General features: G+C 55.9%; 1 protein-coding gene across 2 annotated transcripts in view; it reads right to left on the minus strand.

Annotated features, from left to right (window-relative positions):
• FAM222A (family with sequence similarity 222 member A) overlaps positions 1 to 27,576 on the minus strand; it is a 47,488-nt gene that overhangs the window by 11,836 nt on the left and 8,076 nt on the right. The window contains exon 2 of one of the 2 annotated variants that reach the window (XM_036353988.1): positions 8,705 to 8,825. The exons of the other annotated variant lie outside the window; for it this stretch is intronic. Within the exon in view, the coding sequence (XP_036209881.1) occupies positions 8,705 to 8,786 (82 nt within the window). The 5' untranslated portion in view covers positions 8,787 to 8,825. The remainder of the gene's footprint in view (positions 1 to 8,704; positions 8,826 to 27,576) is intronic. 2 annotated transcript variants of the gene reach the window in all.

Genomic DNA, 27,576 nt, shown 5'->3' on the forward strand with positions numbered 1-27,576 from the left:
TGTCCAGCCCTGCCGCTCCCCTGCCGCCTGGCCTCCGGTCCTGGAGGTGAGCTGCAGCCTTCCTGGTGTGCTGTCATGTTCAGGGCTATGTGGTGGCCAGGCCCGTGCGGCCCTGAGTAGTCAGGCTGCTCTGATCCCATTTTACAGGAAGGGGAGGCAGGCGGGGCCCCATTCTGACATTGTCATCACAGATGGGCAGAGCTGGATGGCCCCTGAGGACCAGCTGGTCTGGCCCTTGACTTTACAGCAGGAGGAACCCAGGCCCTAACAGGCTGACCCACTTGGCCAAGGTCAGGCTGCACGTGGCCCAGTCCTGAAACTTGGGGCCTGACTGCCAAGAGTAATGCCCAGGAGGAAGGGCAGGACCCTCCCTGCCAGCTGTGCAGGCCTGGCTGGCGGCAGGGCGCCCAATTCAATTTGCTTATCTCCCTTCCTGCCTCCCTCTTCCCTGGGCGCTCAATTACAGGCTGAGTCAGTGTCTGCCAGCAAGTGCAGAGATGGCAGGGGAGCCGGGCGTGCTGGCTCGCCTCCCTCGTTCTGGCCTCGGAGCGGGAAGGCCGCCAGGTCATCATGCCTGTCCCTGCCTCCAGCAGAGGGCAAGGCCAGAACCCTGGCAGCGGGGCAGTAGCAATCAAAGGTCAAAGTGCACAGTCCCTGTGAGCTAGCGAGTGCATTCTGGGAAAACTGTTTTGCACAGACACACACACAAAGATGTCCGTGACAGCACCGTTCAGAACAGCGAGGGGCCAGGAGCAACCTAGGTGCCCACTGCCTGTGCCGCTGTGCAGCTGTTGGAAGGATGCGGGCGCGTCCTGTCGGATGGGGAACATCTGGAGGATATGCCCGTATTGGTAAGGAAAACAGCCAGGAGCTGAGAGCACAGGGGTGAGAATGGTTATGGAAAAGCATTTATTGCCCCTCAGCAGGCATCTTTTTCAGGAGGGTATTTTTTCTTTAAATCCTCACCCAAGGATATGTTTCTATTGATTTTTAGAGAAAGAGATGGACATCACTGTGAGAGAGAAACATACTCGCCCTGACTAGGAATCGAACCCGCAACCTTTTGGTGCAGGGGATGGCGCTCCGACCCACGGCACCTCCGGCCAGGGCTTCAGGAGGGCGTCCGAGAAGCTGCCGACACCGGTTTGCTCTGGCAGGAGAGCCATGTTTACTGTAAATGCTTATGCTCTGAAACGGTGCCGCGGACAACCAGGGGCAGTGAAGGACTGACTGTATAAACGACAGGGAGCTGCTCCCCCTGGAGGTCACATAAGGCGCGAAGGGGGACGTGCGTGGAGGACACATTTTCTGGAAACGGAAGGCCCTCCCAGGTTACCGGTCATTGGTCTGTTGGATGAGGCAGGCAGACAGTTCTCTAAACCCCTATTCCGGAAAGAACACCCAGAGGGCGCCCCCTCTTTTCCTGGGGATCCCCTGACAGCAACATGGATACAAACACCAATTCCAATATTGCCAAACCCAGGAGCTAGCTAACCCCCTGAACGAACAAACAGCAGAGGGGCAGGATGCCCAGTTGAGAGCAAGTGGGGCTGAGGGAGGAAGCAGAGGGAAGGTGCCATGGCCAGCGACTTCAGAGCCAGCCACCCTCACTTCCCGGATGTGAGGGACACGCCGGCGTGCAGAACCTCCGCCCCGTCTGCAGCAGTGAGACTAGCGGTGCACCAGCTGGCAGAGCTGTCCCACTGGGTTCCGAAGAGCAAAGGAGAGGCCAAGAGACCAGTCACGGACGTGTGGGACCTGCTTGTCTCTGTGGCAGCGAGGTGGGAGGTGGGCCCTGGGCTGCCTCCCCCCCCCCCAAGCCAGCTCATCGAAGCGGCACCAGCACAGCACCCGGTCGGAACATGTAAGAGAAGCGAGGAAAGGCGGCAGGTAAGTAAAGCAATGGCTGGCAAAACACTTCCCACCAGAAGAGAGAAAGACTGCGGCTAACTATTGCATTGTGAAGGGAAACGTAGTGACAACTGTTTCTATGAAGCAAAAACACAGCAGAGCTACAAGAGCAGAAGAAAAGTCTCATTGTGAAAGCAAAAGGGGACACGGGGACGAGGGCGAGGGAGGAAAGTGAGCAAATATCGGGGGCCTGGGCGAAGAGACGGCCAACCTGTGTTAGCTGGGCCCCGACGGAGGCGGCGGTGGCAGTGCAAGCCTAGGGTCTGTCTGCGGGAAGGGCGCGGGCCTGAGCTCCGGGAAATGAGCCGCGCACGTCCATCCAGGACACATGCCAGGGCAGGAGCGGCAGGAAAGAGGGGCAGGACCACAATGAAATTCAGAGGAAAGTCAGGCCTCAGCTTCTCCATGGCAACATTCCCGCGAGAGCAGAGCAAGGTCTACAGAAATCCTCAAGGAGACAGAGTGCCCGGTGACTTTACTCGCTGGAGTAGAAGGGCGGCCGACGGACCGTCCGAACGCTGGGGACTCCAGGAGTGCTGTGCGCGAGGCCTTAGGCCGCGGCCTGAAGGCCACCTTCCGGGTGACGGGAGACGGAGGCAGGACTGCTGGTGAGTACGGGCCCTGCTCACCCGGGAGGCAGGCTGACCGTGGGGGCGCTGTACCCAGATGCTAACATTACGAGCCCAGGAACGGGCAATGGCATCCCTCATGACAGAAGGGACAGGCGTGTGAGCACAGGTGCCTCCTCGTTAACAGCCGGGGTCAGAGGCATCATTTAAAGCTGACGTCAGGTAATAGAGGGTGAAAGTGAACTCCAGGAAATGAAGAAGGAAAAAGAAAATACAGTTGATCCTTGAACAACACAGGAGTGAGGGGTGCTGACCCCCATGCACAGTCAAAAATCCACATAAAACTTGACTCCCCAAAACCTCACTCTCAATAGCCTGCTGTTGACCAGAAGCCTTACCGATAATGTAAACAGTTGATTAATATAGATTTTGTCTGTTATATGTATTACATACTGTCTTCTTACAATCAAGCAAGCCAGAGAAAAGAAAATGTTACTAAGAAAATGATAAGGATGAGAAAATACATTTATGGTACTGTACGTATTTATTTTTAAAAATCCACATATAAGTGGACTGATGTACCTCAAACCTGTGTTGTTCAAGCATCAACTGCACACTAATTTCAACATTTTTTCATCTTAGGGAAAATAATAGATACTGTTCCAAAGAAATAGAAAGTCAGGGTATTATTTAAAGTTGCACCGCTAGACAGAAACACCAACCTCCCTCATGATTGGTGGGCGCAGAATAAAGCAGAGAACAGATCACTTAGGAAAGACTTTTGAAAGCAATTACAGCAAAGCACAAAATGAACTACGATGAGACATCTGTCATATCAATAAATGTAAATGGTCTAAGCTCTCAAAAATTTTTTAAAGGCATTCAGATTGAATCACAAAGCTTAATCCGGCTCTATAGTATGTGAGTCACACCTAAGCAAAGTAATTCAGAAAGGTTCAAATAAAAGGACTGGCCAAGGTTTCAAGAAAAATGTGAATTAAAAGAGCAGAGGTTACTATCTGAACAGATGAAATTGAATCTGCCCCCAAGGTATTAAATATAGTAAAGAAAGATGCAAGTCACTATTAGATTTAAGGTATTAATACCCGTGTGTTAAATAACACTGCATCGCCATTCATCAGGCCGAAGCTGTAGGTGCTACGAGAAGAAATAGACTGGAACACATTAGCAGTGGGCATCTAATTCATTTCTCTCCGTGACAGGTAGCTAAGGGTATAGAAGACGTAACTAACATAAGTAATGGGGTTGATATAATTGGTACACACCACACTCTGAATCCTGAAAACAGAGCCACATCTTCTTTTCCCCATAAAGCGTCAAAACTCACAAAAAATGACCATAGAGTCTATCGAAAAGAAAACTTTGATCATCTATACTAATAAAAGGGTAATATGCTAATTAGACCGGATAGACTGGACGTCCTTCTTAACAAAGCCAGGTGGTGGAGGTGGCCGGCCTGCAAACTGCTGGCAGCCCCTCATCCAGGCTGGCCCCACCCCCCAGCAGGGACCCCCACCCTGATCGGGTGTGTGGCCAGCCTGCAAACCACCCATGGCCCCTTGCCCAGGCTGGCCCTGCCCCCAGTGGGGACCCCCACCCTGATCAGGGGCAGGGCTGGCCTGCAAACCCCACAGCCCCTTGCCCAGGCTGGCCCTGCCCCCTAGCGGGGACTCCCCACCCTTCAGGGCAGGTCAGCTGGCCTCCACCCATGCACCAGGCCTCTATCTATATAATAAAAGGGTAATATGCAAATTGATCCTAACGGCAGAACGACCGCTGGATCAGTCACTATGAGGCACACTGACCACCTCTTAGTCCCTTCCCCAGGCCGCCAGGCACCGATCACCTGATGGTGAATGGGGAACTGGGGGTGGGTGGCGGCGGGGGGGAGGGGCCGGCTGCAGGCAGCTGGGGAAGATGGCCCTGATCGCAGGCCAGGCCTAGGGACCATACTCATGCACAAATTTCGTGCACCAGGCCTCTAGTCCTATATAATAAAAGGGTAATATGCGAATTGACCCTAATGGCAGAACAACCAGAAATGGTTGTGCACTGACCACCAGGGGGCAGACACTCAACGCAGGAGCTGCCCCCTGGTGGTCAGTGCGCTCGCACAGAGGGAGCTCCGCTCAGCTACAAGTCGGGCTGACAGCTGCGAGGGCGGTGGCGGGAGCCTCTCCTGCCTCGTTGGCAGCGCTAAGGATGTCTGCGGCTCTCCTCAGGGAGCGGGCCTAAGCTGGCAGGTGGACATCCCCTGAGGGCTCCCGAGCTGTCAGAGGGATGTCTTACTGCCAGCTTAGGCCTGATCCCCTGGGAAGCGGGCCTAAGCCAGCATGTGGACATCCTCCGAGGGGTCCCGGACTGCGAGAGGACACAGGCCGGGCTGAGGGACCCCCTGAGTGCATGAATTTTTGTGCACCAGGTCTCTAGTAATGCAGTAAAACTAGAAAAAACAAAACACAAAAGCACCTACTAGCTGGGTGGAGAAATGAAACTCAACTGAGCCTTAAGTCAAAGAAGAAATCAAATCCAAATTAAAAAATATCTAGGGAAAATACTACACATTAGAACCTATAGGATATAGGTAAAGCAGTGTTCGGAGCATTCAAAGCCTTAATTTTTTCTTGTTTATCAGTATAAAGATTTAAGCTTTGAAATAAAAAAACAAGGCAAGTAGGAAGATTTTAATAAAGATAAAGGCATAAATTAATGCATTGGAAACCAGAAAGGGGTGATTACTAATAAATCCTAAATATGGCTCCTTGGGACAAGGAGGCAAATAACCTCATTAGCTAACTAACCTAATCAGGAAAAAAGAAAAGAAAAAAGGGCCACAAAATACACAATTTAAGAAATAAGGGTGAGTTAATCATTTTAAAGGAATTATAAATTGTTTTGTGCAGCTTCATGCAAATAAATTTGAGAACCTGGATAAAACGAATACTTTTCTAGAGGAATATAATTTATCAAACTCATTCAATAAGCAGAACAATTAAAACATAAATTATTACAGAAGAACCAGAGAACATTATCAAAGAGCTATCCACCTACTCAAAATAAATGCACTCGCCAAGACTGTTTAATGGAAGAGCAGCCAATCTTTCAAGAACAGATAATCCATTTCCAGTTGAACTGTTACAAAGCATGAAGAAGGAAAGCCTTCATTCTCTTTATGAAAGAGCATAAACTGACAGCAAAACCCAACAAAACCGTTCCAACTAAAGACTACGCTCCTTGATGAAACTGAGGCAAAACTCCTCAGTAAAGGAGCTAATGCAATCCCTGCGTAGTATATTAAAAAGAAATATTCACCATAACCAAGTGGGATTCAACTAGGAATGCAAGGATGGCTCAATATTAAGAAATCTATATCATTATACATATTAATCGATCAAAGGAAATACCCATGTGATCATCTTCATAGATTTGGTAAACTTCAACTTGCATTCTTGATTTTTAAAATTCTTAATAAAACAAGAATAGATGGACACATATTTAACATGATATCTACCCCAATCCAGCATTTCGCTCATGGAGAAATCTTAGGAGCTTCTCATTTTTTAATGAGAAATGGGACAAAACAAGAATGTTTATTATGACCATTACTATTTTTCATTGTTCCGGGGATAGTAGCCAACCCTATTATATAAGACAAAGAAATTAAGGTATAAAAGTTCCAAAGTAGGAAGTAAAATTGTCATTTGCAAATGATATAACTGGAAAACCCGAGACTAAATTAAAAACCCATTACAAACAAAAGATTTCAGTAAGGTGGCAGGAGTCAACAGCCTTTCTATAAATAACCTCCATTTATGAAAGGAAAGACTTGACAAAAAAGGTTACGTATCCAGAAATAAACTAAAATAATGTGTAAGATCTACACGAAGCAAATATTAAAACATTCCCAAGGGATGCACAGGGAAGTCAGAATGCACAGAAAGGTATAGATCATGTTCTTGGAGGGGAAGACATCATCGTAACAATGCCATTTCTTCCTACACGAATTTATAAATTCAATGCAATCCCAGTAAAAACACAAACAGGATTTTTGTTCTTACCTAGGTAAATTGATCCCATAGCTCAGACAGAGAAATAAAGAGAACAGCCCAGGAAATTCCACGTGGGAGGATGGTGAATAGAGGAATAGCTCGCATCAGCAAGTGTTAAAGTGTGTTACGCTCCAGCTACAACATGGCTGAACCTCGCAAACGTTTTGCTAAATGAAAGAAGTGAGTCACAAAAGGCCACATAATGTACGATTCCGTCCTTTCATACACATAATGTATGAAAGCCCAGAAGAGGAGGTCTATAGAGAAGGAAGGCGGGCGGGTCAGGGAGTGACTGCTCATGGGTAAGACGGGTTTCTTCTCGAAGTGACAAAATGCTCTACAATGGACTGCGGTGAAGGTTGCAACATTCTGTAAACACACTGAAAGCCATCACCGTGTTCCCTTCAAATGGGTGGACTGTGTCGTATGTGAATTACACCCCAATAAAGATGCTAAAAAATGTAAAATGTATTATAACGCCACAATAATTAAGATAGCATTGCACCGATGCTGATTAACTTTGGATCCACGTCTCGAACTTTCCACCAGAGAAATTACAAAACAATCAGATATCATCTATTTAAAAAATTAAACCATAAAAAAACCTAGAAAAACCTGGGGGAGCTGCTTTAAAAGAAGAAAATCCCCATGTCAGCATGAGGAAGGACATTTCAAGTAAGACACACAATCCAAAGGCTACGGAAGCAAAAGGAAATGACGACCGATTTCTCTCCACAAAGAAAATCCCTCCATGGCGGGATCACAGGCAAACGACAAATCGGGGAAACACCTGCAATTCGTGTGACACACGGAGGTCTACAGCTACAGCAACAGGAAGAATGGACCGAACAGATCAGACAGACAGCAAAGTTACACGTGCACATGCCTCTGACCGGTGTGTCCACTCCTAGAAATTTACCCTGTGGTTTACCCCTTGTGGCGCACACCCCATGGCACTGTCTGTAAGGGCAGCAGGCTGGGTACAGTTCTACTGAAGCGACTGGTCAGGTGAGCTAGGGACCACCGTTGCAATGGGAAACTATGGCAAAAGGATGAGGAGGCTCTGTAAGTGCTGCCATGTAGGCTGTGCCGCTAAGTGAAAGAGTGAGGTGCAGGTCAGCGTGTAAACGTGTGTACAGCACAGCACAGCTCTGGGAGGGACACATGAGAGCTGACAGCACGGGCTGCCTCTGGCAGGAGGCGGCGGGCGGTGTTGGGAAAGGGAGGTTTTTGTCTGTACACCCCTTCATCCCTTTTGAATAGTGGACCCCAAGAACGTATGATCTAAAGATAAACACGTTAAACAAGAAAAAAGCATCGGTGTAAGCACAATGATAAATGGCAGCTGAGCCTGTGCCGTAGGAGAGGGACAGGGAGGGTAGGGACTGGAGAACTGGAGGTGTGTCCCCTTTAAGCGGCAACGGCTCAGTTCTAACCAATAGTCCAGGAACACAGGCCACTGTCACCGGATCCTCTGATTTGTTTTTTTCCCCAGGGGACACTAGAAGTCCATATTTTTATTCAAATCTCCCTGTTTTTAAATGTTTCCAAATACTTCAAAACGAAAACAAAACACCCAGCCTAGGGCGGCCAAAATCACCAGCTCAGAGGGCGGATCCCTGGCCCAGGGAGTCAAGGAGGACAGATGCCTGGAGGCTCCCAGTCCAGTCCTGCCCCGACACTGAGAAGCAAGGCCCCGAGGGGTAAGGACGTGCGGAGGTCCAGCGAGCAGGCCGGGGGCTGGGGCCCATCAGGACAACTGCTCCCCATTATCCCGGTTCCTGCGAAGCAGGCGTGTGATGGTGGCGACACAGACACGGCACATGCAGCGTCGCAGGAGGGGCTGGGGTGGGCCGCGGCGCTGGCAGTGGTCAGCGAAGGCTGCTAGGAAGTGGCCAGACAAAAGGCGCCACCGGCAGGGAGGGACCCCATGAGGCAGCACAGCCGGGCAAAGGCCTCGCGGAACACGGAGAGTTCAAGACAGGGTCGGGGAGGGTGGGCGTGCTGGGGTGGGGGCACTCCTGCCCAGCCGCTGCCCTGCAAAGGCCCGAGGTGGGAAAAGCCTGCCGTGTCCAAGAACAGAAAGAGCCCGTGGACTCAGAGTGGGTGGGGGGGGGGGCGGGGGCAGGGGCGCAGGGCGAGGGTGGCACTCACACTTGCGCCGCTCCAGGCTCTTGCTCGGGCAGGCCAGGTGCTGGCCCGGGGGGTTCTGGGTCCTCTGCAGGCAGGCCAGCATGGCTGAGCTGGGGCCGGTGCGCGCTCGGTGGCGGGGTCCCTGTGAGAGGAGGGAGGTGCGTCACACACTCACACACGCTGCTCCATGCCCGCAGCTCCCACCCCCTCAGCGGGAGTCCTGCCCGCAGCCTCCCCGCCCCGAACACCAGCCCCTCACAGCAGACCCGCTCCCCTTCCGCAGACAGACAGGGTGAGGCCCAGCAGGAAGGAAGGGGCCAGGTCTCCTGAGGGATGGACTCCCCCGCGAGGGGCCCTGCTCAGAGTGCGGTCACCGCCTCCAGGGTCCTCACCTCGCTCCCCTCCTCCCTCCGCAGGCTGTCCCCCCAGCTCCCGGCCAACCACCTGTGGGCAGAGCTGTGCACACCCCCCTGTAGCTCACCAGAGGCAAGGACCCCACCTGCCATCTCTGGAACCGCAGGGCGGGGTGCCAGGAGCTGCCAGTGAGCACACGGGGTTCTAGGTGACCGAAGGTGGCCCGCCGGTCTGGGGTGCTCTCACCGCACCCGCGGGCGATGTCCAGGACGGCGTCCCCCGGAGAGTGAGGGAGGCTCCGGCCCTGAGTGCTGGGTCCGGCCTTAGTCTCAGACCAAACCCTGAGCCCAGGCACCGAGCAGCTCCCTACCCCAATGGAGAGGGAGGCGCCAGGGCAGCCCTGCAGAGGTCTCCATAGGACGCAGCTCACCCAGTCGGATGCCCAGCGTTCACATGGAAACACGCATCTTTTCTCCACAAAATCCACTTTCCTGAGAACCCAGAGTCCCTGAGGAGCGAGATGACACAGGCAGGGAGGCCTCGGGGAAGGGTGGGGGTTCCCTGCCAGGCCCCTCCCTTCCTCTCTTCCCAGTGTGAGCTGAGCCCTGGGCACCTCTGTGTACCACCAGCTCCTAATCCCCGCCCCCCCACACACACACACACACACACACACACACACACACACACAACCTGAGTCCCAAGCAGCCAAGCTGGGCCAACTCAATCCTCACGCTGGTTTTTAAACCGAAATGAGAGTGTGTGTGTGTGTGTGTGTGTGTGGGGGGGGGGGTATTTAAGGGGAAGAAAAGGAAGTTACTTAATACTAAACAGGTGTCTGGAGCCCAAAATTCTGCCGCTTTCTTCTAATAATGAAGTATTCATGAGGAAAAGCCTCTTTCACTGCTTTCTTAAGATACTAATTTCACAACAAGCTCCTTGTTACCGCGCAATTATTCCAACCCGCACTTCCCGGGACGCCGCGGCCCGTCTGTCCGGCCTCCCGTAAATGAAAGACAATCACTAACCACCTTTCATTATGCTCTATTTTACTTTCAGCAAAGGTGCCCTGAAAGAAATGATTTACACTGAAAGGGACTTTTATTCAGTTTCAAAACCAATTTTCTCCTATTACTGTCTAAAAAAAAGAGGGGGGGGGAGAGAGAGAGAGAGAGAGAGAGAGAGAGAGAGAGAGAGAGAGAGAGAGAGAGAGTAGGGGGTGGGTGGGGGAGGGTAGGTGGCGCTCATCCTCTCCCCCGCCTCACCAGCTTTAACGCAGCGACGCAGTAAGAGCTGCAGCATCCACTTCCCGGCTTTGATTTCTGGTAATTGTAAAATATGCCATCACAATCAGGCAGGAATCATACAGTTTAAAAGGGAAAGGAGTGGGCTTCTCGCAGAGATGAAAGCCCTTCACTGCGGAACGAGGCGGCTCTTTGGGGACTGGGGCCGTGAGCGGGTGGGGGGAGCAGGCCTCAATGGGGCCCTTTAGGACACACCTGCACACACGGGCACACTCTGTCCGGCTCAGACCCCCGGGGACAGCCGGACACGCCTCCGCACGCACCTCCCTCATCTCACTCACCGCTTACGTCTTCTTGCAGATGGGCACACACTGTCCCGCCCTCACCCACACCACGTGACAAGCCCTCCGCGCCCTCCGGCACCCTCTCACGCACACACATGCAGTCCACGGACACACAGTCGTGTGCACACCTGGGGGGTGAGAGGCCTGTGGCTACCCCGCACACAGCCCGGCCTCTCCCCACTCCAGCCCAGTGCAGGGTCCAGTCTTGCCACCCTGATGCAGGGGCTGGGGGGCAGACGGGAGGCCGGAGAAGGCCAGCTGGCTGCAGGGCCCAAGCCTCGCCCTCCACAGAGAGGGAAACCCCAGCCAGAAAGCGGCAGCACCCTGCCCAGGGCCACCCACAAGCAGCGGCTGGGCGAGCCGCCCTCTCACCCTGGGCTCCTCTGCTGCCGGCACCCCGGGCAGGCCTGGGCCGGAGAAGAGGGCGGCCAGCGACTTGTGTGCCCAAGGAACCTGGCTGGAAGCCGGAGCCTCCCCAGCCCGTGTCCACTGTGTGGCCCAGGGAAAGCGCCGCCCTCTCTTATAACAGAAGCCCAGCCCTTCCCGGCCCCACCTCACAGGTCCCCCGGCCACGCATCCAGCATGCTCTGCAGCTGAGAGCCAGGCTGGGACCACAGTCGTCAGCAGGGAGGGCTCTGACGGCGGAAGCCCGGGCAGACCTGGGAGCTGAGAGGCCACCTGCCCCAGCGTGTGGCCACAGAGGACTCCCCTGGGGGTCTCAGCTCAACTTTTCCAGAGCAGCTGCCTGGATTCACCCCTAACTTCTGCAGTCCCGGCAGGCAGTGCGCTGCAGCCCACACTCGGTGTTCACTCCGAGAGGAGGGATTCTCTGCACCCCAGTTCCCGCCTCCCTGCGCATCCTGCCTGCCCGGTGGCTGGACAGGGGCCCGCCATGCACGAGTGGCCCGCCCATGTCGTTTCCATCCACCCATCAGCTACATACAAGACGCAGATCCCTCCTCGGCCTCACCGCCTCTCTCTGGCCTCGGAATAGAGCCCGACCCTCACTGCCTGGCCCTCATCCCTCCTAAACCTCCCTCTAGCCTGGTGCCTCACACCTCCAACCGCTGCCTGTGCAGGCCCCTCTGCCTCAGCACTGCCATAGATCCGCTGTAACTCCCATGCTGCCTCCCTTCTCTGGGTGCCCTCCCTCAGCCCCAATCGCACCAATTGTAACTGCCCATGTTCGCGTCTGTCTCTCTCCACTGGATTCTGAGTTTCTCAGGACAAGGACCAAGTCTTACTTGTTTCTTTCTTCCCAGGGCTTGGCCAAGAGTAACCTTTAATACACAGGCGTTGAATGAATGGTTGAACCAATGAATCGGTTACTGTCAGATGAAGCCCTGAGGCCCAGAGAAGCCAAGTGCCCTGCACAAGGTCACACAGCAAGCGGGGAACAGAACTGGGGCAGACGCCGAAAACACTCATGAACCCCCCCTGATCCCACCCTGCCCCTCTCTGCTTAGCAGCATCCCACCTGCAGACAGCCAGCCCGCAGAGCCCCCACCCGAACTCGTTACTGCCCAGCCAGAGGCCCTCCTGGGAGGGCTGCTCATTCTGAAACCCGCTCTGCAAATCGGGCTGTTTATAAGCACAACGTCTTTTGTGATTTTTATAATAAAAACGGGGGCGGGGGGGAAATGTCGAAAGCCTCAATGATTAGAATGCTTCACACCGTCCCTGACGCCGGGGCTGATAAGACTCCTTATCTCGGAGGCACCCCTAGGAAAAGGTCCCCTCCACCAGATAACGCCCCCAGTTGTCGATCTGCCCTTTCATAGCTGAGGATTTAGATAAAGGAAATGTGACAGGGGAGGGGAGAGAAGGGAAGGATTTTCCCGGTCCAAGGAGGAAGTGAGTCTGTGCTGCTCTCCTTGGCAGAACAATGTCTGGGAGAAGGGCATCGAAAGGCTGTCTTTATTTTTATTAAAAGAATGGGGAACTGGGGCCTTTGGCCCTGTCTGTCTTTTGTCATCTCCCCTGCCTGTCTGGCTGCAGGGGACTTTAGGGACCCCCCCCCCCCCCGCCGGTGGGAGGGGGCGACTCGAAACAGCAATACTCACCTGAGGGCTGAGAACAGCAGGGGGCACGTCCTGAGCACCGGGCCGCAGCCCGTGCCTCCTCTGTCATGCCTCACATCCCTCTGCCGGGCTCTGTTTTCAGCCCATTTTACAGATTAGGAAATGGCCACCGAGGGGAAGTGATCTGACAAGGCCCCACAGCTTCTAGGTGGCAGAGATGGGGTGTCAGTCCCCCAGAGCCTCACCCTGTACAGCCCCCCACATGCTAGTCGGCTGGGCAGGAAGGAGCAGAGGCAGAGGCCTGCGGCTCCCCATGCCCACACCTACTCTGGCTCTGCTCTAGGAGGCGAGAGTCACAGCGAGGAGGGAGGTGACAGGAGGAAGAGGCACTGACCCTTCAACACTCACCGAGAACAGCTTGTGGGCCTGCACTGGGCAGAGCAACCCCGAGATGAGGAAGCGTCGGCCCCGCCTCACCCATCCCTTCAGGCAGCAAACACCCCCTGAGCGTCTTTTGGGGGCCAGCCCTGTGCCACGCACACAAAGGGGTTCTAGATGCAACCGCCTGAGGGATGTCAAGTCTTGAGCGGGGATGAGACAGGAAGCGGGGAGAAGGAAAATCTATGTCCCGCAAACGGGAACATCCAACCAGAACTGGCTTCCCACCCCCAATCCAGCCACTCAAAATGGACGTCCTGGCCTCTCCCTCGGCCTCCAGCGTCTCCCTGAGGCGGCAGGTGGGCACTGGCCCGGGTGCATCCTACAGAGCAGCAGTCTGCTGGGCTGGCCCTGGAGCGGCAGCATGTGAGTCTATGGACTGTTCTTCCAGGCCCCACCCCCCGCCCCCAGGTGCTGTCCACTGTGGACTCTGAGGCTCCACTCAAGGGCTGAGACTGGCCGTGGCCTGGAGGGGAAGGCCATGCCAGGCCCTTCCCAGCATCCTGTGAGACTAGACGTTGAGAGAGGAAGGCTGACCCCGAGGCCTCAGAGCGGCACCTGCCAGGCAGCGGCCAACACCGGGGTTCCGAAGGCTGAGTGACCTTGAGGACCGCTCTCTCGGCTCCTCTCTGAGCCTCCGTCTCCCTCACCGAATCTCACTGAGGAGTGGGCCAGCGGATGGCAAGAGGGCCTTCCAGCTTGGATACGGGTGTGTTACCGTTTGGTTTTCACACACAGTCCAGCGCACTGGCTTCCATGCAAGACACAGGACTAGGTGCTCGGCCCATCGGCACACGAAGGAGGTTCTAGATGCAGTCCGTCCTCGGGGGATTCAGAATCCTGAGTGGGGACGAGACAGGAGCCGGAGAAACCCAGCAGGTCACGTAAAGCGCTGGATAGACTGTTAGGGCTCTGTGCTCCCCAAAAATATGCAAAGGGGATGCCTGCGATTCCCAGGGCTTCACAACCTTTTAAAAATATACATATTTTTATTGATCTCAGGGGGGAAGGGAGAGGGAGAGAGAGAGACATCAGTGATGAGAGAGAATCATGGATCGGCTGCCTCCTGCATGCCCCCTACTGGGGATCGAGCCCGCAACCCGGGCATGTGCCCTGACCAGGAATCGAACTGTGACCTCGGTTCACAGGTAGATGCTCAACCACTGAGCCACACGGGCTGGGCCTCACAACCTTCATGGAAAGGGGGCAGGAATGCTCCACAGTTCCCACCTCCAGCCCCGTGCTATACCTGAAGCCGCATTCTCCTCCACCCTGGCTTGGCACAGACCTGCCCACATGCAGGGGAGGATCTGAAGTGGTGGCAGGAGGCCCGAGGCCCAGGCCCAGGCCCAGGGCGGTGAATAAGCACTGGGCTGGGAGCCTGGGACAGCGGGGGTCAGATCCTGGCTATGTGGCCCTGGTCGGTCCCCACTACCCTGAGCCAGGCCAGCATGTAGCCTCAAAAGGCATCGAGGGGCAGGATTTGCCTGCCTTTGGCTGGAACAGAAAGGTGGAGGGACCCTTGCCCAGGAGGCCATAGGGAAACTGAGTGAACAGCCAGTCCCTCCTCCGAACAGGAAGATGCACTGTCTGTCTCTTGCTCTCCTGTCTCCATCCCCGTCTCTCACTCCACCTGCCTCCCTGTCCTTCTCCTCCTTTCTCGCTGTCGCCTTTCCCGCTCCCTTCCTGACCCCCGTGCTCCCTACCCCTACCCCCCACTCTGTCTCTCAGCAAGGCAGCCAGAGGAGAAGCCCTCCCCCATCCCTGTTCCAAGCCCAGGGCCTTCCAGGGGACCCTGTTAATAATTAAATGTTAATCTAAAAAGCAATTTGAGCTGCAGCTAGGCAGATCTGGTTAGAGATTACATTAGCATGGAGGAGGCGAGGGTAATTTTCTGTAACCCCTCTCCTGATCTCCCAAGCCCGGAATCTTCAAGTCACACTGGCTCTGCTGATTAAAGTGGCGCAGGGCTTGGCTGTGGATAAGGGGGCCTGTGAAAAGTGATTATTTCCCACTGCCATTTGGGCCACAGCACCAGACGGGGATTTTCACTCTATTTTAAAGGCTGGGGTGGAGGGGCGACAGTGCCCTCTTCAACTGGAGGCCGCATCTGCTGCCAACATTACTGCCGCACCCACCCCCACAGCCGGAGGTCTCTCTCAAATGCAAATCTGGCCACAGAGCACTCCTGGCTCCCCCTGGTCCCCGGACAGAAGCGCCAGCCGCTGGCCCAGGAGACACCCTCCATTGGGTCCTCACTCACTGTTCCCAGCCCTGGGCGAGGCACCGGAGCCACAGATGCTGGTCATTCTGGGCTGCAGGGGAGACCAAAGCTTGAACCAACAATCATGAGCTCTGGGTAGCAGGCAGCAGAGTCCGGAGGCGGCCTCCCTCAGGCTGCACCTCTCACCACCACCTGCCGGCCTTTGCCCTCACAATCCCTTCTGCTTGCAAGCCCTTTTCCGTCCCATCTCCTTGAAATTCTACTCTCCTTTCAAGTGAAGCCCAGGCCCTGAGGGCTTAATAAACGTCTGATGAATAATCGAATGAATGGGGCCCGCGTGGCTCTCCCTGATCCTCCTCCGTGCATAGTAGGCCCTTAGGAAACCGGCTCCTGAAGGGAAGGAAAGGCGAGAGGCTGGCCCAGGGCGGCAGAGCAAGGCGGGGCCCAGGAAGTGTCCACTGGGACACAGAGCTGCCATCTGGGGTGGCTGTTTGTTCAGGCGCTTCAGCACCACAGCCAGCTCCCAGCCAAGTGCCCAGGAGAAAGGGGCGGGGCCGAGCCTGGGAGCCTAGTGACGTCAGTCGCCATGGGAACTAACCATGATGCAGCTGCCCTGGGCAGCACTCCAGCCTCTGGCGAGGACATGACAAATTAAGCAACTACTGTGTGCTGGGGCCTGTGCTAGAAGCCGAGGCAGTGACAGGCCGACGGGGAAGGGAGGGGTCACAGGGGCAATTACAAGGCAGGATAACAAGCCATAATGGAGCCCCCTGCCTTTCCCAGGGGTGTCAAGACGAAAGCATAGTCCTCGTAAGGGTGCCAGTATTGTGGCCCCGGGCGTTGGCGCCAGACGCCTGAACTTTCTCTCTTCACTAAACCCCGGCTTTATCCCTTAATTCTGTGACCTCGGGCAAATCCCTCCATCTCTCTGAGCCTCAGTTTCCCCGTCTGATAAAGGAGTTAATTCCTTACCTTGAATTAGTACAAATAAAGCGCCAGGTTCACAGTGGTAACTCCCTAAGTGGTAGCCATTGTTAAGGTTTGTGATTCTCATCTACAGGTCGGGCGGAAGGAAACAGCCTAGAGAAGAAGGCAGGGGAGGGAGTCCCGAGCACAGGAAAGTGTGCGGAGACTTTAAGATACTGTTGTGTGTGGAGAACTTGAAGCAGCTGCTGGAGAAGACACCTTCTTGGTGAGCAATTGACAACACCCGCTCTGAGCGAGGCCAGGCAGAGTCCCCGGGACAGAGAGGACCAGCGCAAGGACCCCCACCCTCAAGGTGAGGGGCAAGCCACCCCCTGTGGACAAGTGCTGGTCCAGGCAGGGAGCGGCTGAGAAGGTCTCGGTGTACGGGCGGGTGCGCAGGGAAGGTGGAGGGTGGGGAGGAAGGCAGGACAAGAAGGCCCCGAGGCTCTGAAATCAGGAGCTGGGGGAGGCAGGGGGCTGTTTTGGGGGTGGGGGCCAGATTAGGCCTAGCCAGCCCTCCAGCAGGTCATGCCAGTGACTCTCCTACAAGAGACCCCTTTCCAACCATGTGCCTCCCAGCTCCCATGGCCCTGCACACATGCCCCCTGCGGCGGCCAGGCTGAGCTTTTCCATGTGGGCTGACTGCCTTGTCCACTCAGAACTCCCACACTGGCTTCCGTGGCATTTCCAGCAATGCCCTGCGTGGCCCTCTCCCCGACCCCTCCCAGCACTGTCCCTCCCCGGCCACCCTGCTCAGTGGCCCTCTAAGGGGCCGATTTACACGGGGTCTGTGGTCTCATCCCAGGGCCTTTGCATCTGCACTTTTATTTCCACCTAAAAATTCTACAACAATGCTCTCCAATGAAAATTTAATACATTTTCTAGGACCCACAAGAGAAATCATTTTTAATCTATTTTATTTAACCCAGTATATCCAAGATAGTATCACTTCAACATGTAATCAATAGTCAGAAAGTACTAATACGATATTTTTCTCTTTTTTTCATATCAAGTCTTTGAAGTCTGGAGTGGATTTTCCCCTTACAGGGCATCTCAGTTCAGACTGGGTAGCACTAACTCTCGGCGTCAGCTCCATCTCCTCGTTCACGCCTCAACTCAAACATTACCTCCTCCAAGAGGCCGTCCTCCATCACCCTGGCCACTATCCCATCACCGCTGTAGTTCCTTCACGGTCATCACCGCTGTGAAATTATCTTATTGCTGAGTGACTTAGCCTCTATCTCTACTGCACATTCTCTCCTGTGTTTGAACACTGGGGCGCACAGTAGGTGCTCAGGGTGGACAGTTGGCAGAGGATGGGGACAGAGGTGGCAGCCTGGGGCCCTTGTCAACCTACCTCATTCCAAATTCTACCCTCGGTAATGAGATGCAGGGACCAGTGTGCCCGTGTGTGTGTACACACGTGCGTGGGGGACGTACACACACAGAGACACATGCATACACATCAAGATCCCCACCCCTCCCCCATTTGTAAGAGCGGGCCCAGGAGAGGGGCCTCTTTTCAGAATCAGCCTGGCGCAGAAAAACGGCTGTGACAGCACAAAGCCGAGATTGAATCGGCGACGGGCCGACTGCCTGGTGACGGTTACAAATGATCTGATGTGGAAAAGACAGGATCAGATGTGTGCGGAACAACAGCGGCTCGGAGCCCCCCCTGCCAGACAATGGTTCCTGGCAGGCAGGTGGCTCCCAGAAGCTCAGGCCAGAACATGCCGATGGAGCATGGAGCAGGCCCTTCCTAGGGGTCAGGCCCGGGGCCAGGCCATGTCCATCAGCAACGCACACACGTGAGCCCTGCGTGACCAGGAGGGTCATTTATGCCAGGCGAAGTCAGACCCTCCCTGGAGGCCCGGCACCTGGGAGGAACGTCCCCATCATGAGACCAAGTGCTCAGCTCTGGGCAGTTGGGTGACGGTTTAATTTTTCTGCATCAGACTTGTCATTTCCAAAGACTAAAGGCTGTTACTTCTGTCATGGGAGGAAAAAAGGACCTTCCCCCTCCTTCGTGGACCCGGCCAGCCCCTAGCTTTTGCTCTCTGAGCCTCAGGAGGGCGGGCAGGAGGGAGCCACGCCCCCTGCCACTCACCGCTCCAGGACGGTCACTGGAACTGGCTCCTCCCCTACCCCCAAGGGGTGGAGCGGGGGTTTGAACCTCTGAGTGTGCAATTCCCGGGCTCTCAGCCAACTCCTACTGAACGTCATCTTCCCGCGACCCTCTCCACAGCCCTGTTTGAGGAGGCTGAGTCCAGAGAGACTGTGCAGCTTGCCCGGGGGAACACAGCAGTGAGGCGGCCTCACAGGCCCATCTCCGGTCCCTTTCTGCTCCGAGGCCAAGCACACGGTATATGCTCAGTAGGTCCCCACTCCACGACAGTCTCCTCTCCTCTCTGGTCATCTGCCTTGGGGTCTCTTCCCCCCATTTCACTGCACAGTTTACCAGCTCAACCCAACAAACCCCTCTACACATCTGGGACCCCTGGACCCCAGAGAACCGAGTGGGTGTTGGTCAACACAGTGGTGAGCGGGCAGAGGGACGGGGCTGGCAGTAAGCGGGCAAAAGCCTCCTCGGAGGCCCACTGCCACATGCCGCCCCACCCCCTCGCGTCCGGAAGCTTCTGAGGGGAGGAAGGCCCCCTGGGAGGTCTGGGCTGCTTCATCCAGCGGCAACTGCATCCTGCACACCATGTCTCAGCCCGGAGCTCACCTGAGAGGCGAGGGGCAGCAGAGGCTCCCAGAGGACAGGGTTTGCCCGAGGCCACGTGCTGGGGCTGGATGTGGAGGCAGGTCAGTGGGACTCAAGTCTGGGGCAGGCCATGCCGAGGGGAGGCTGGGATTCCAGGGAGCACCCCATGTCCTAAAGGACCGGCCGACCCTGAGGTGGGCACTGGGTCAACTCCCCCCTGGCCCTGAGGGGTCCTCATGACCGTAGAACAAGAGGCTGATGCCAATGAAGTTAGCTCTGCCAGCCCCACCAGCACGGCATCCTACCACTGGGCCTCACTCTCCAGGTCCTCGTGCACTGCCTGCCTCAGCCTCTGACCGCAGCATCCAGAAAGGGCTTGTCCAAGGCCATGGCTAAAGCACAAACCCAGAACTACTGTGTTCCAAACTGGCTCTGCCACTCAATAGCAGGACTCTCTCTCAAGTCACCGAGTCCCTTGGGGCCTCAGTTTCTCCATCTGAAGAATGGGGCTAGAAACCACACCTTCCTTCCTCGGCCATGGTGAGCACTAAGCCCGATGGTGCACACACTGAGTGTAATCACTCGCCAGGGGCAGTGGCTGCTCTGTTGCCCTCTCAGCTCCTTAAAACCCACCATCCACTGTGCCAGCAATGTCCGCCGTCAGCTTTCACCAGAGACGATAAAAACTCGAGGTGGTAAACTGTGCAATGAAATGAGGGGGAACAGACCCCCAAGGCTGATGGGCCAGAGATGACAGCAAGGGATTTAGAGAGGTGAAGGGATGTGTCAGTGGCCGCTCAGAGTGGGAGGAAGGGACTAGGGGTGTCTGCAGCCCTGGCCTGAGGACCCTCGAGTTCCAAGGACTAAAACCAAACTCCTGGCACAGTTTAACCTACAACTCCCAGGGCCAAGCCCCCAAAACCGCAGGTGAGAGTGGGGAGGAGGGACGGCTCCATCGCCAGACCTTGCTGTTGGCCAGGCTGTGGGACCAGAGAAGGCTCAGACACAACAGAGACGACCAGGCACACGCTGCCCAACAACCCGACCCTGGGTCAGGAGGAGCTTCGGAGAAGCCCAGAGAAGGGAGGTCACTCCCAGGAGGAGCAGCCTTCCGGAAGAGGGAGACTCTGAGCCCCGCGGCTGGATGCTCCTGGGGGCAAGGGTAGCACCTGACACAGCGCTGAAGGCACCCAGGGGGCTCAGGGAATCTGGTGAGCAAGTCTTTTAGGGCCAACTGAGCAGTGTGTGTGTGTGGGGGGGGGTGAGGGCAGCCCCCTGGAGGGACCGTACCCCATGCGTAGCCACCAGATGTAGTACATCGCAGAGGTTCACCCCTGAATTCTCCTGCCTCCCTGAGGTAGGAACTGTTATTATCCCAATCTTCCAGGAGGGGAAACTGAGGCACAGAGGAGCAGCCGCTTGCCCAAGGCCATCCAGGGAGGGACTGATATATCAGGCATGTGATACAAAGCCATTGGGCTGTGATCATGACCAGCCACCCACAGCCCTCCGGTGGGAGAGCAGGCAGGGCAGGGTGGAGGCGCGAGAGGAGAACGGACACAGGCTGGAAACCCCAGCTCTTCCACACGCCAGCTGTGCAGCCTTGGGCAGGTGAAGGGGGATACTGGGGGCAGATACCGGGGGATAAACTGTGCTTCAGTTTCCCATCCGAAGAAAGGGATTCAGATCAATGAGGTTGAATTTTGGCACACGATGAACTTGATGTGTTTCTTAAATTAAAAAACCAAACAAACCCCCGAAAGCTGGTGGACTGAGACAAGGCCCAGTCAGGTTTGGGGTAACCAAGTTGCTAGGCCTCGTGCACATTTTGGCCTCGGGCAGTGGGCACAGCCTGGCATACCTAGCCCAGCCCTGCCAGGTGGGTGCCAGGCGTGGAGGGGGAGGGTGGCAGCGGTGTCTTGAGCCTTCCGGGGCACGTGCCAGCATGTGCGTGCTCACGGCTGTGTGTGTTGCTGCAGCAGCTTCTATGCAAACATGTTAATTTGTTTTCATTTTGTGCGTTTTTTCCCTCACAGGATAATTGGGTGAGTTTGAAGTCTTGGCGAGGCTGCTGATTATAGCTATTTGGGTGGTGCCCTTGTGGGGCTCAGGCCCTGCCTCCTGCCTCTGGCGGTGAAGGCGGCGTCTGGGGGTGCCTTGAGGGGTGTGTGGAGCTGCCTCTGGGTTCTGGGGGCGCTTGCTGGCTGGGGATGGGGAAGGTGAGACGTCCTGGGACTCCCATCATACCCTCCACCCAGACAGCACCACATCCCTGAAGGTTGCGAACCCCACAAACACCTGCTCTGTGTGTCCTGTTTGCTGCAGTAACATTTAAATAAAAAAACTGTGACCTGGTTGCCAATACTGAAAAGAAAAACAAAACAAAAATTCCACCTAAAATTCTCACCGTCTGGTCTCTCTTGAACACAGATGAAAACTGGCCGCTGTGGAACCACTGAGTCCACATCCCCACGAGCCAGGTGGCCGCCGCGGTGTCCACCGTGCCACCTGGTGGGCCCGTGGGCACCTGCGGTTTCTGCCTTGGAGAGAGCCTGCTCCGGCCGAGGCTCCGCCCTCAGAGGCTGGGCGGCTCAGCCAGTGCTGCCTCCCTGAGTCTCCGGTCCCACCCGTCCCTCTGCCTTGCCTCGGGAGTTTTCAGGGGCACAGTCGGGGCTCGGAAGTGTTCGCTCCCTTCTTAGAGCAGGAGCCAGGGTGGGAGCGTCCTGCTCCTTGGCTGCCCTGCACTTGACCCCATTCCGGGACATGCAGCCTTGTCAATGGTCAGTTTGTATCTCATTCTCCCACTAGGTGGAGACTAGGTCCCAGAAGGCCAGGGCTGTATCTCTGTTTCAGATTTCATTGAAGGCCTACTATGTGCCATACTAAAGAGCTGGAAGAGAGATGAAAATGATTGGGGCTCTGGTAGCAGCGAGCAGGGTACAAGACTCCAAGCCTTAATGAACCAGGGGGTATTTAGGGAAGAGGCCAGTCGGAGTTACCTGGAGAGAAGGTGTGTGCGCACGCAGGAAAGCAGGGGGAGGGGTTAGGGCGCTCCTGGTGAAAGGCCCAGAGGAGGGCACGGCCGGCCAGTGACAGTGAGCTGGTCCCAGGAGGCTGCAAAACACCGTGGGAAGCCAAACAGCCTCAGGGGCTTCCAGTGGTGGTTCTGGGCGTCCCACAGCGCCGGGATCACACAGGGATTTGGTCAGTGTCTGCAGTGGACAGTTGCCCAGTGGGCCTGTGAAAGCCAGGAAAAGACTAAGGGCGGGGCTTCCAGGACGCTACCTCCCCTGGTGTGTGGCTCCATGGGACCCTGGGATCCTTGACCAGTCACTTAAGTTATCTGAGCCTCAGTCTGTGAACCTGTAAAATGGGGCTGAAGGAGGGACCCAAAGCGATAACCCGCTGCCATGAGCTGATGCTCCTGAGTTACCCCACACCCGTGTCACCGCCCACTGCTTCAGCTCGCCCGCTCACCTCTCCCAGGACATATTAGGGATGCGGGAAACCCAGGTCACGCTTGTGCAGGCTGACTGCGCGTAGTAGGCACTGTGCTCAGCTTTACCTGGGCCCCACACCCCCCAAGCCTGGAGTCTATTTCATTCCCATTTTCTCTGAGCCTCAGTGTCTTCATCTGTCACATGTGACTACTGCCCTTTACCTGCAGGGTTAGTGGAGTATTTGGCCCAGTGGTGGCACATAGTATGCCCACAGCAAACGTGATAAATGGCTGCCAGTAGCTCCATAGGAGCCAGAGGCCCCAGGAAATGAGAGGAAGGCAAATAATGGTGGCAGGAGGTGGCAGGGAGACGACGACAGGCTGCTGGCCAGCCCCCGGGTGGCAACAGGCCTCTGTGGAGGGCTCAGACCTCCCCGGTCGCACAGGGTGGCAGCTGGCAGCAGCCCTTCCCCCACTGAGCACCACACAAAGGGGCCTCTATTCCTGGCTCTGAGCATTATCCCTGGCCGCTTGGCTGCACTGCCCTCTCCCCACCCTGGTGGCTGCCCCGCCTGGCCCGAGCCTGCACAAAGGCTGGTGTGTCCCTGCAGAGCCAGCCCGGCCTCAGAAGACCCGTCCACAGGGAGCCAGAGAGCTCAAAAGGGTCTTGGGAGGGTTTGTAGTGTGTGGCAAGGCCACATCCAGGCCTCGATGGGGAGGGGGCTGGGAAGGCATGAGAATGACTTCAGAGTAGATGAACTTGGACATGCGTCTGACTCCAGCTTCCCCCCCTTTCTAGCTGTGTAACCTCAGATCAGTTTGGACCTCAGTTTTCTCATCCGTGCAGTGGAGACAATGATAATAACAGACCCACCTTTCTGGGATGCTGAGGGTTCAGTTAGGTGATGAGGGGCCTGGCATACAGTTAGCACCCAGCACCTTGGGGCCAGATCAGAGGCACCTGGGGGAGGGGGGGCGGGCAGGAGTGTCTGAGGATTTGGCTAGGTATGCTCTCAGCCCTTCCCTCCTTAGCCCTACCCTGAGACCTGGGGGGCACAGTCCCTTGGGGAGGGAGGGGGAAGGACACCACTTGTAGAGCCCTCCACCCTCCACTCTCCATCCAGCAAAGTCCATGTGTGTTGGTGCTGCCCCTCTGGCCAGGGCCTGAGCCGCCCACTGCCCCTGGCCTATCTGCTGGCAGTGGGATGACAATAGCTACTGTTCATGAAACACCTACTGTGTGCTGCGACTTTTAGCTCCCTCATCTCCTTTCAACCCATGGCTACCCTGCCTGGGAGGGAGGGCCTAGCAGGGTGATAGAATGGTTATGGGCTCTGGAGTCCAGCAACTCAGGTGCAAATCCCAGCTCTACTGCTTCCAGCAGTGGGACTCCAGGCCTCACCCTCCTGTTGGTCCTCGAAGAGTCTGTGCAACAGCCACATGAGAAAAGACTTGATGCCCAGCCCAGAGCCCGGCCCCAGCTAGTACTCACAGACGGGAAACTGAGGCCCAGCTGGCAAGCGGTGCAGTGCCTGGCGTGCAGGCGGCGGCAATAAACCCGATGGCTCATTCTAGGAGGTGGACTAGGGGCCCGAAGCCAGGTCTAAGGGACTCTGAGTCCCTCTTTCCTCCTTCAGGGTTTGGCAAACATTTTAGCAGATGGCTGGTTTCACAGACATCCTCAGCTCCGTGGGCCACGTGGCTGGGATGCGGGGGGTTGGGTGAGGGGGGGGGGAGGTAGGAGACTCAGCCCTGGAGGCTGACCCATCTCCCTGCTGACCCCAGAACTGCACCCTGCCACACAGAGTCCCCCTCTCTCCCTCATGGGCTCAGGGCGGCCAAGTGAGCAGCGAATACCAAGTAATTAAGTCAGCGCACCATCCGGGCGCCGCGAACACTGCGGAGCTTCCCTTTTATGTTTATAGCAATTGTATGAAAATGTGCAACATGAAGCCGCACCAGCTGACAAACGAGACGAAACAGACAGGATTCCAGGCCGGCTTTTCCGGGCCTGATTGGCATTAATTGTGAGCGTTTACAAAGCAGAGCTCGGCGCCTGACATTTGCTTCAAGCGAACGTTTCCTTCTAATAGTTTTAATGATTACAACGGGAGCTGGTGATCACTGGCAGGCGGGGACGGGCTGCCTGGGGCCTGGCCTGGGCTCCTGCCAGGGGCCTGGACAGCCTGTGCTTGCCTGGGTCCCAGGGGTCCCCCTTTCTCCTGCTACCTGTTGTGGGAGGGTTGTGCCAAGAACCAGGCCTTGGGGCCGTGGGCATGGGGCCCCCAGCATAGGGCCTGGCTGCTGGCACACACTGAGCTGCTGGCTTATGACGTTGATAGGGAAACCCACAGCACAGTGATCCCAGGCACAGCTCTGGGAGGGAGGGAGGAAGGAAGGGCGGGGAGAGCAGCAGACTCAGCTGGACTGGGTCTGAGGCTGGAGGGCCTGTTTCCTTATCTTGTCATTGGGGTAGGAAGGACCACAGACCTGGCTACTATCTCCCTGCTGTGTGACTGTGGCCCAATCCCTTCCCCACTGGGCTCACCTTCCTCACCCATAAGAAGGGGCAGGGACTTGGTCAGCTGGAGTCGCAGGGATCAGGGTTCCAGTCCCAGCTCGGCCGCTTTCCAGCTGCATGACCTTGGGAGAGTCTCCTGATCACCGAGAGCCTCAGTTTTCCTCATCAGGAGAATGGAATTCATAACCCCCCAGGCTGCCCAGTGGATTCCAGACTTCAAGAGAAAGGCTGTAAAAACCCTGCATTTCTGGCAAGCCAAGAGCCTATGCCTCATTCCCTCCCCGGAGTCCTCCAAATACCTCACTCATGCATGCATTCATTCACTCACTTACTCACTCACTCATTCATTCATTCATTCATTCATTCATTCATTCAGTAAACATCAAGTGTCCTGATTAGGATGCTGGGAAGGCATCAGTGAACAAAGCAAAGACCCTCTCTTGGGGAAGAGAAATGAGACCTTCACACGCAGTATCCTATCAACTTATCCCCATTTCACAGAAGAAGAAACTGAGGCACAGAGAGGGCGAAACAACAGTCTGAAGTTGCTGGGATGAGGTGCCCGGCAATGGAACCCCGGCAGGCTGCCTCAGAGGTGAATCCTTCCAGAACGCTGACGACCAGCCCCTCAGGCCTTGGGTGGAAGCCCTTTCTGAGGGCAGGAGGAGGGCTCACCCTTGGGTGAGGCTCATCTTGGGAGCCAGGCACCGTGGCAGGAGGGACCACTGGGAAGAGGGAGACTGTGAGCTTGGGCAGCCCCAGGGGGATTGACCAGCCTCCTTACGCCTCTCTGAAGCAGGTAGGGAAATCAAGGCAGCCACTGACTACCTCCTGGGGCCCATTTCCTGGGCTAGAAATGGTAGAGAAAGTGCCTCGTCTGTGGGCCCCACAGCACACCCATTCTCAAATTTCCATCAACATTGTGTGATGCTGCTCTAGCCCAGTGGTCGGCAAACTCATTAGTCAACAGAGTCAAATATCAACACTACAACGATTGAAATTTCTTTTGAGAGCCAAATTTTTAAAACTTAAACTATATAGTTAGGTACATTGTTATTAACTTAATTAGGGTACTCCTAAGCTGGCCTTTGCTAAAAAAGTCCTCAATCTGATTGAGGTACGTTCGCTAAGGTCGACCCCTTCCAACTCTCCCATCCACACTTGTCCTGTATACTTGTTTCAGATAGACGAGTGTGGATGGGAGAGTGGGAAGGGGTCGACCTCAGTGAACGTACCTCAAAACAATGTACCTCCCCCGCGCTGCATGCATACCCTGGGGCCCTCCTGCACCGCGTCTCCCGTAGCCCACCCGACCGACACCCCCCACTTCTTCTAACGCCACTTCTTCAAAATAGACTCGCCCAGGCCGAAAACCAACTTCTGTGCATGGGCCACGAAGTTTCAATCGCACTGTACGTGCGCGCCCGCACGTGGTATTTTGTGGAAGAGCCACACTCAAGGGGCCAAAGAGCCACGTGTGGCTCACGAGCCGTGGTTTGCCGACCCCTGCTCTAGCCAGTTTGGTTCAGTGGATAGAGCGTCGGCCTGTGGACTGAAAGGTCTTAGGTTCGATTCTGGTCAAGGGCACGTACCTAGGTTGCAGGCTTCTCCCTGGCCCGGGCCCTGGTCGGGGCATGTGCAGGAGGCAACCAGTGGATGTGTTTCTCTCACATCGATGTTTCTCTCTTTCCCGCTCTCTCCCATTCTCTCTAAGAACAATGGAAAAATATCTTCGGGTGAGGATTAAAACAACAACACAACACAACCTCGTGCGGTGCCCACGCCGTGCCAAGTTCTGCTCTAGAGGCCACAGGCACAGCACCGGCGAGGTGGCTGGGAAGGGCAGCAAGCACGCGAACAGCTGCAGCTGTGCCAAGGCCCGAGCCGAGCGAGCCCAGTGGGTACAGGAACCGCTGGCAGTTGGCTGAGGCCATCGCCTCCCCTCAGCAGGCAGGCTCCATGGGGCTCCTCACCCCCGTCCCACCTGGGCCCCTGAGTTTGCCAGCCCGCCCTACAGGGAGGCCCTGGGACAGGTCCCAGCTCTGTGCTTGGCTACAGCCAGAAAACCCGTGGCAACTGTTTCCTTTGGAATCAGCTTCGGGGGGCGGGGCAGGGAGAAAAAATTTTAATGCGGATTTTTTTTCCCCTTTTGCATATGGTGGCACAGATGGGCCCATGATCCATAAAAACTGTTTGCAATTAAACTCCCACTTTGCATGGCTGGATCTGTCAGTCGTCTGAACCATGAGCGCCGGGCTCCGCACTGACAGGGAGGCGGGACGTGAGGCAGGGCGGGGCCAGGTGCCCCAGGATGGACCGAGGCCCAGGAACCTGCTCTGGGCTTGGGGCCCGGCGGGTGGGGTGTCGTGCCAGCCATGCCAGCTACCTCTCTGGGCATCCCCTAGCCCTCGCCAGGAGTCGGAGTGAGGCCAGGCAGCCGGGGTGGGGCTTGGCAGGGCTTCCCTGCCCAGCAGACACTTGGCCAGTGCCGGGCGCCCTGGCTGGGGGGGTAATGACAGCGGACAGAGTGAGTTAATCACCACTCGCCCCTGCCAGAGCCTGGGCCTGGGACCCGGATGCAGGAGGGTGGTCGGGCCGGGCAAGCCGTAACGGGGGCCGGCAGACAGAGAGCAAGTGGCAG

The sequence above is a fragment of the Myotis myotis genome, unplaced genomic scaffold (assembly GCF_014108235.1).
Source record: "Myotis myotis isolate mMyoMyo1 unplaced genomic scaffold, mMyoMyo1.p scaffold_m19_p_20, whole genome shotgun sequence".
NCBI classification, from domain to species: Eukaryota; Metazoa; Chordata; class Mammalia; order Chiroptera; family Vespertilionidae; genus Myotis; species Myotis myotis.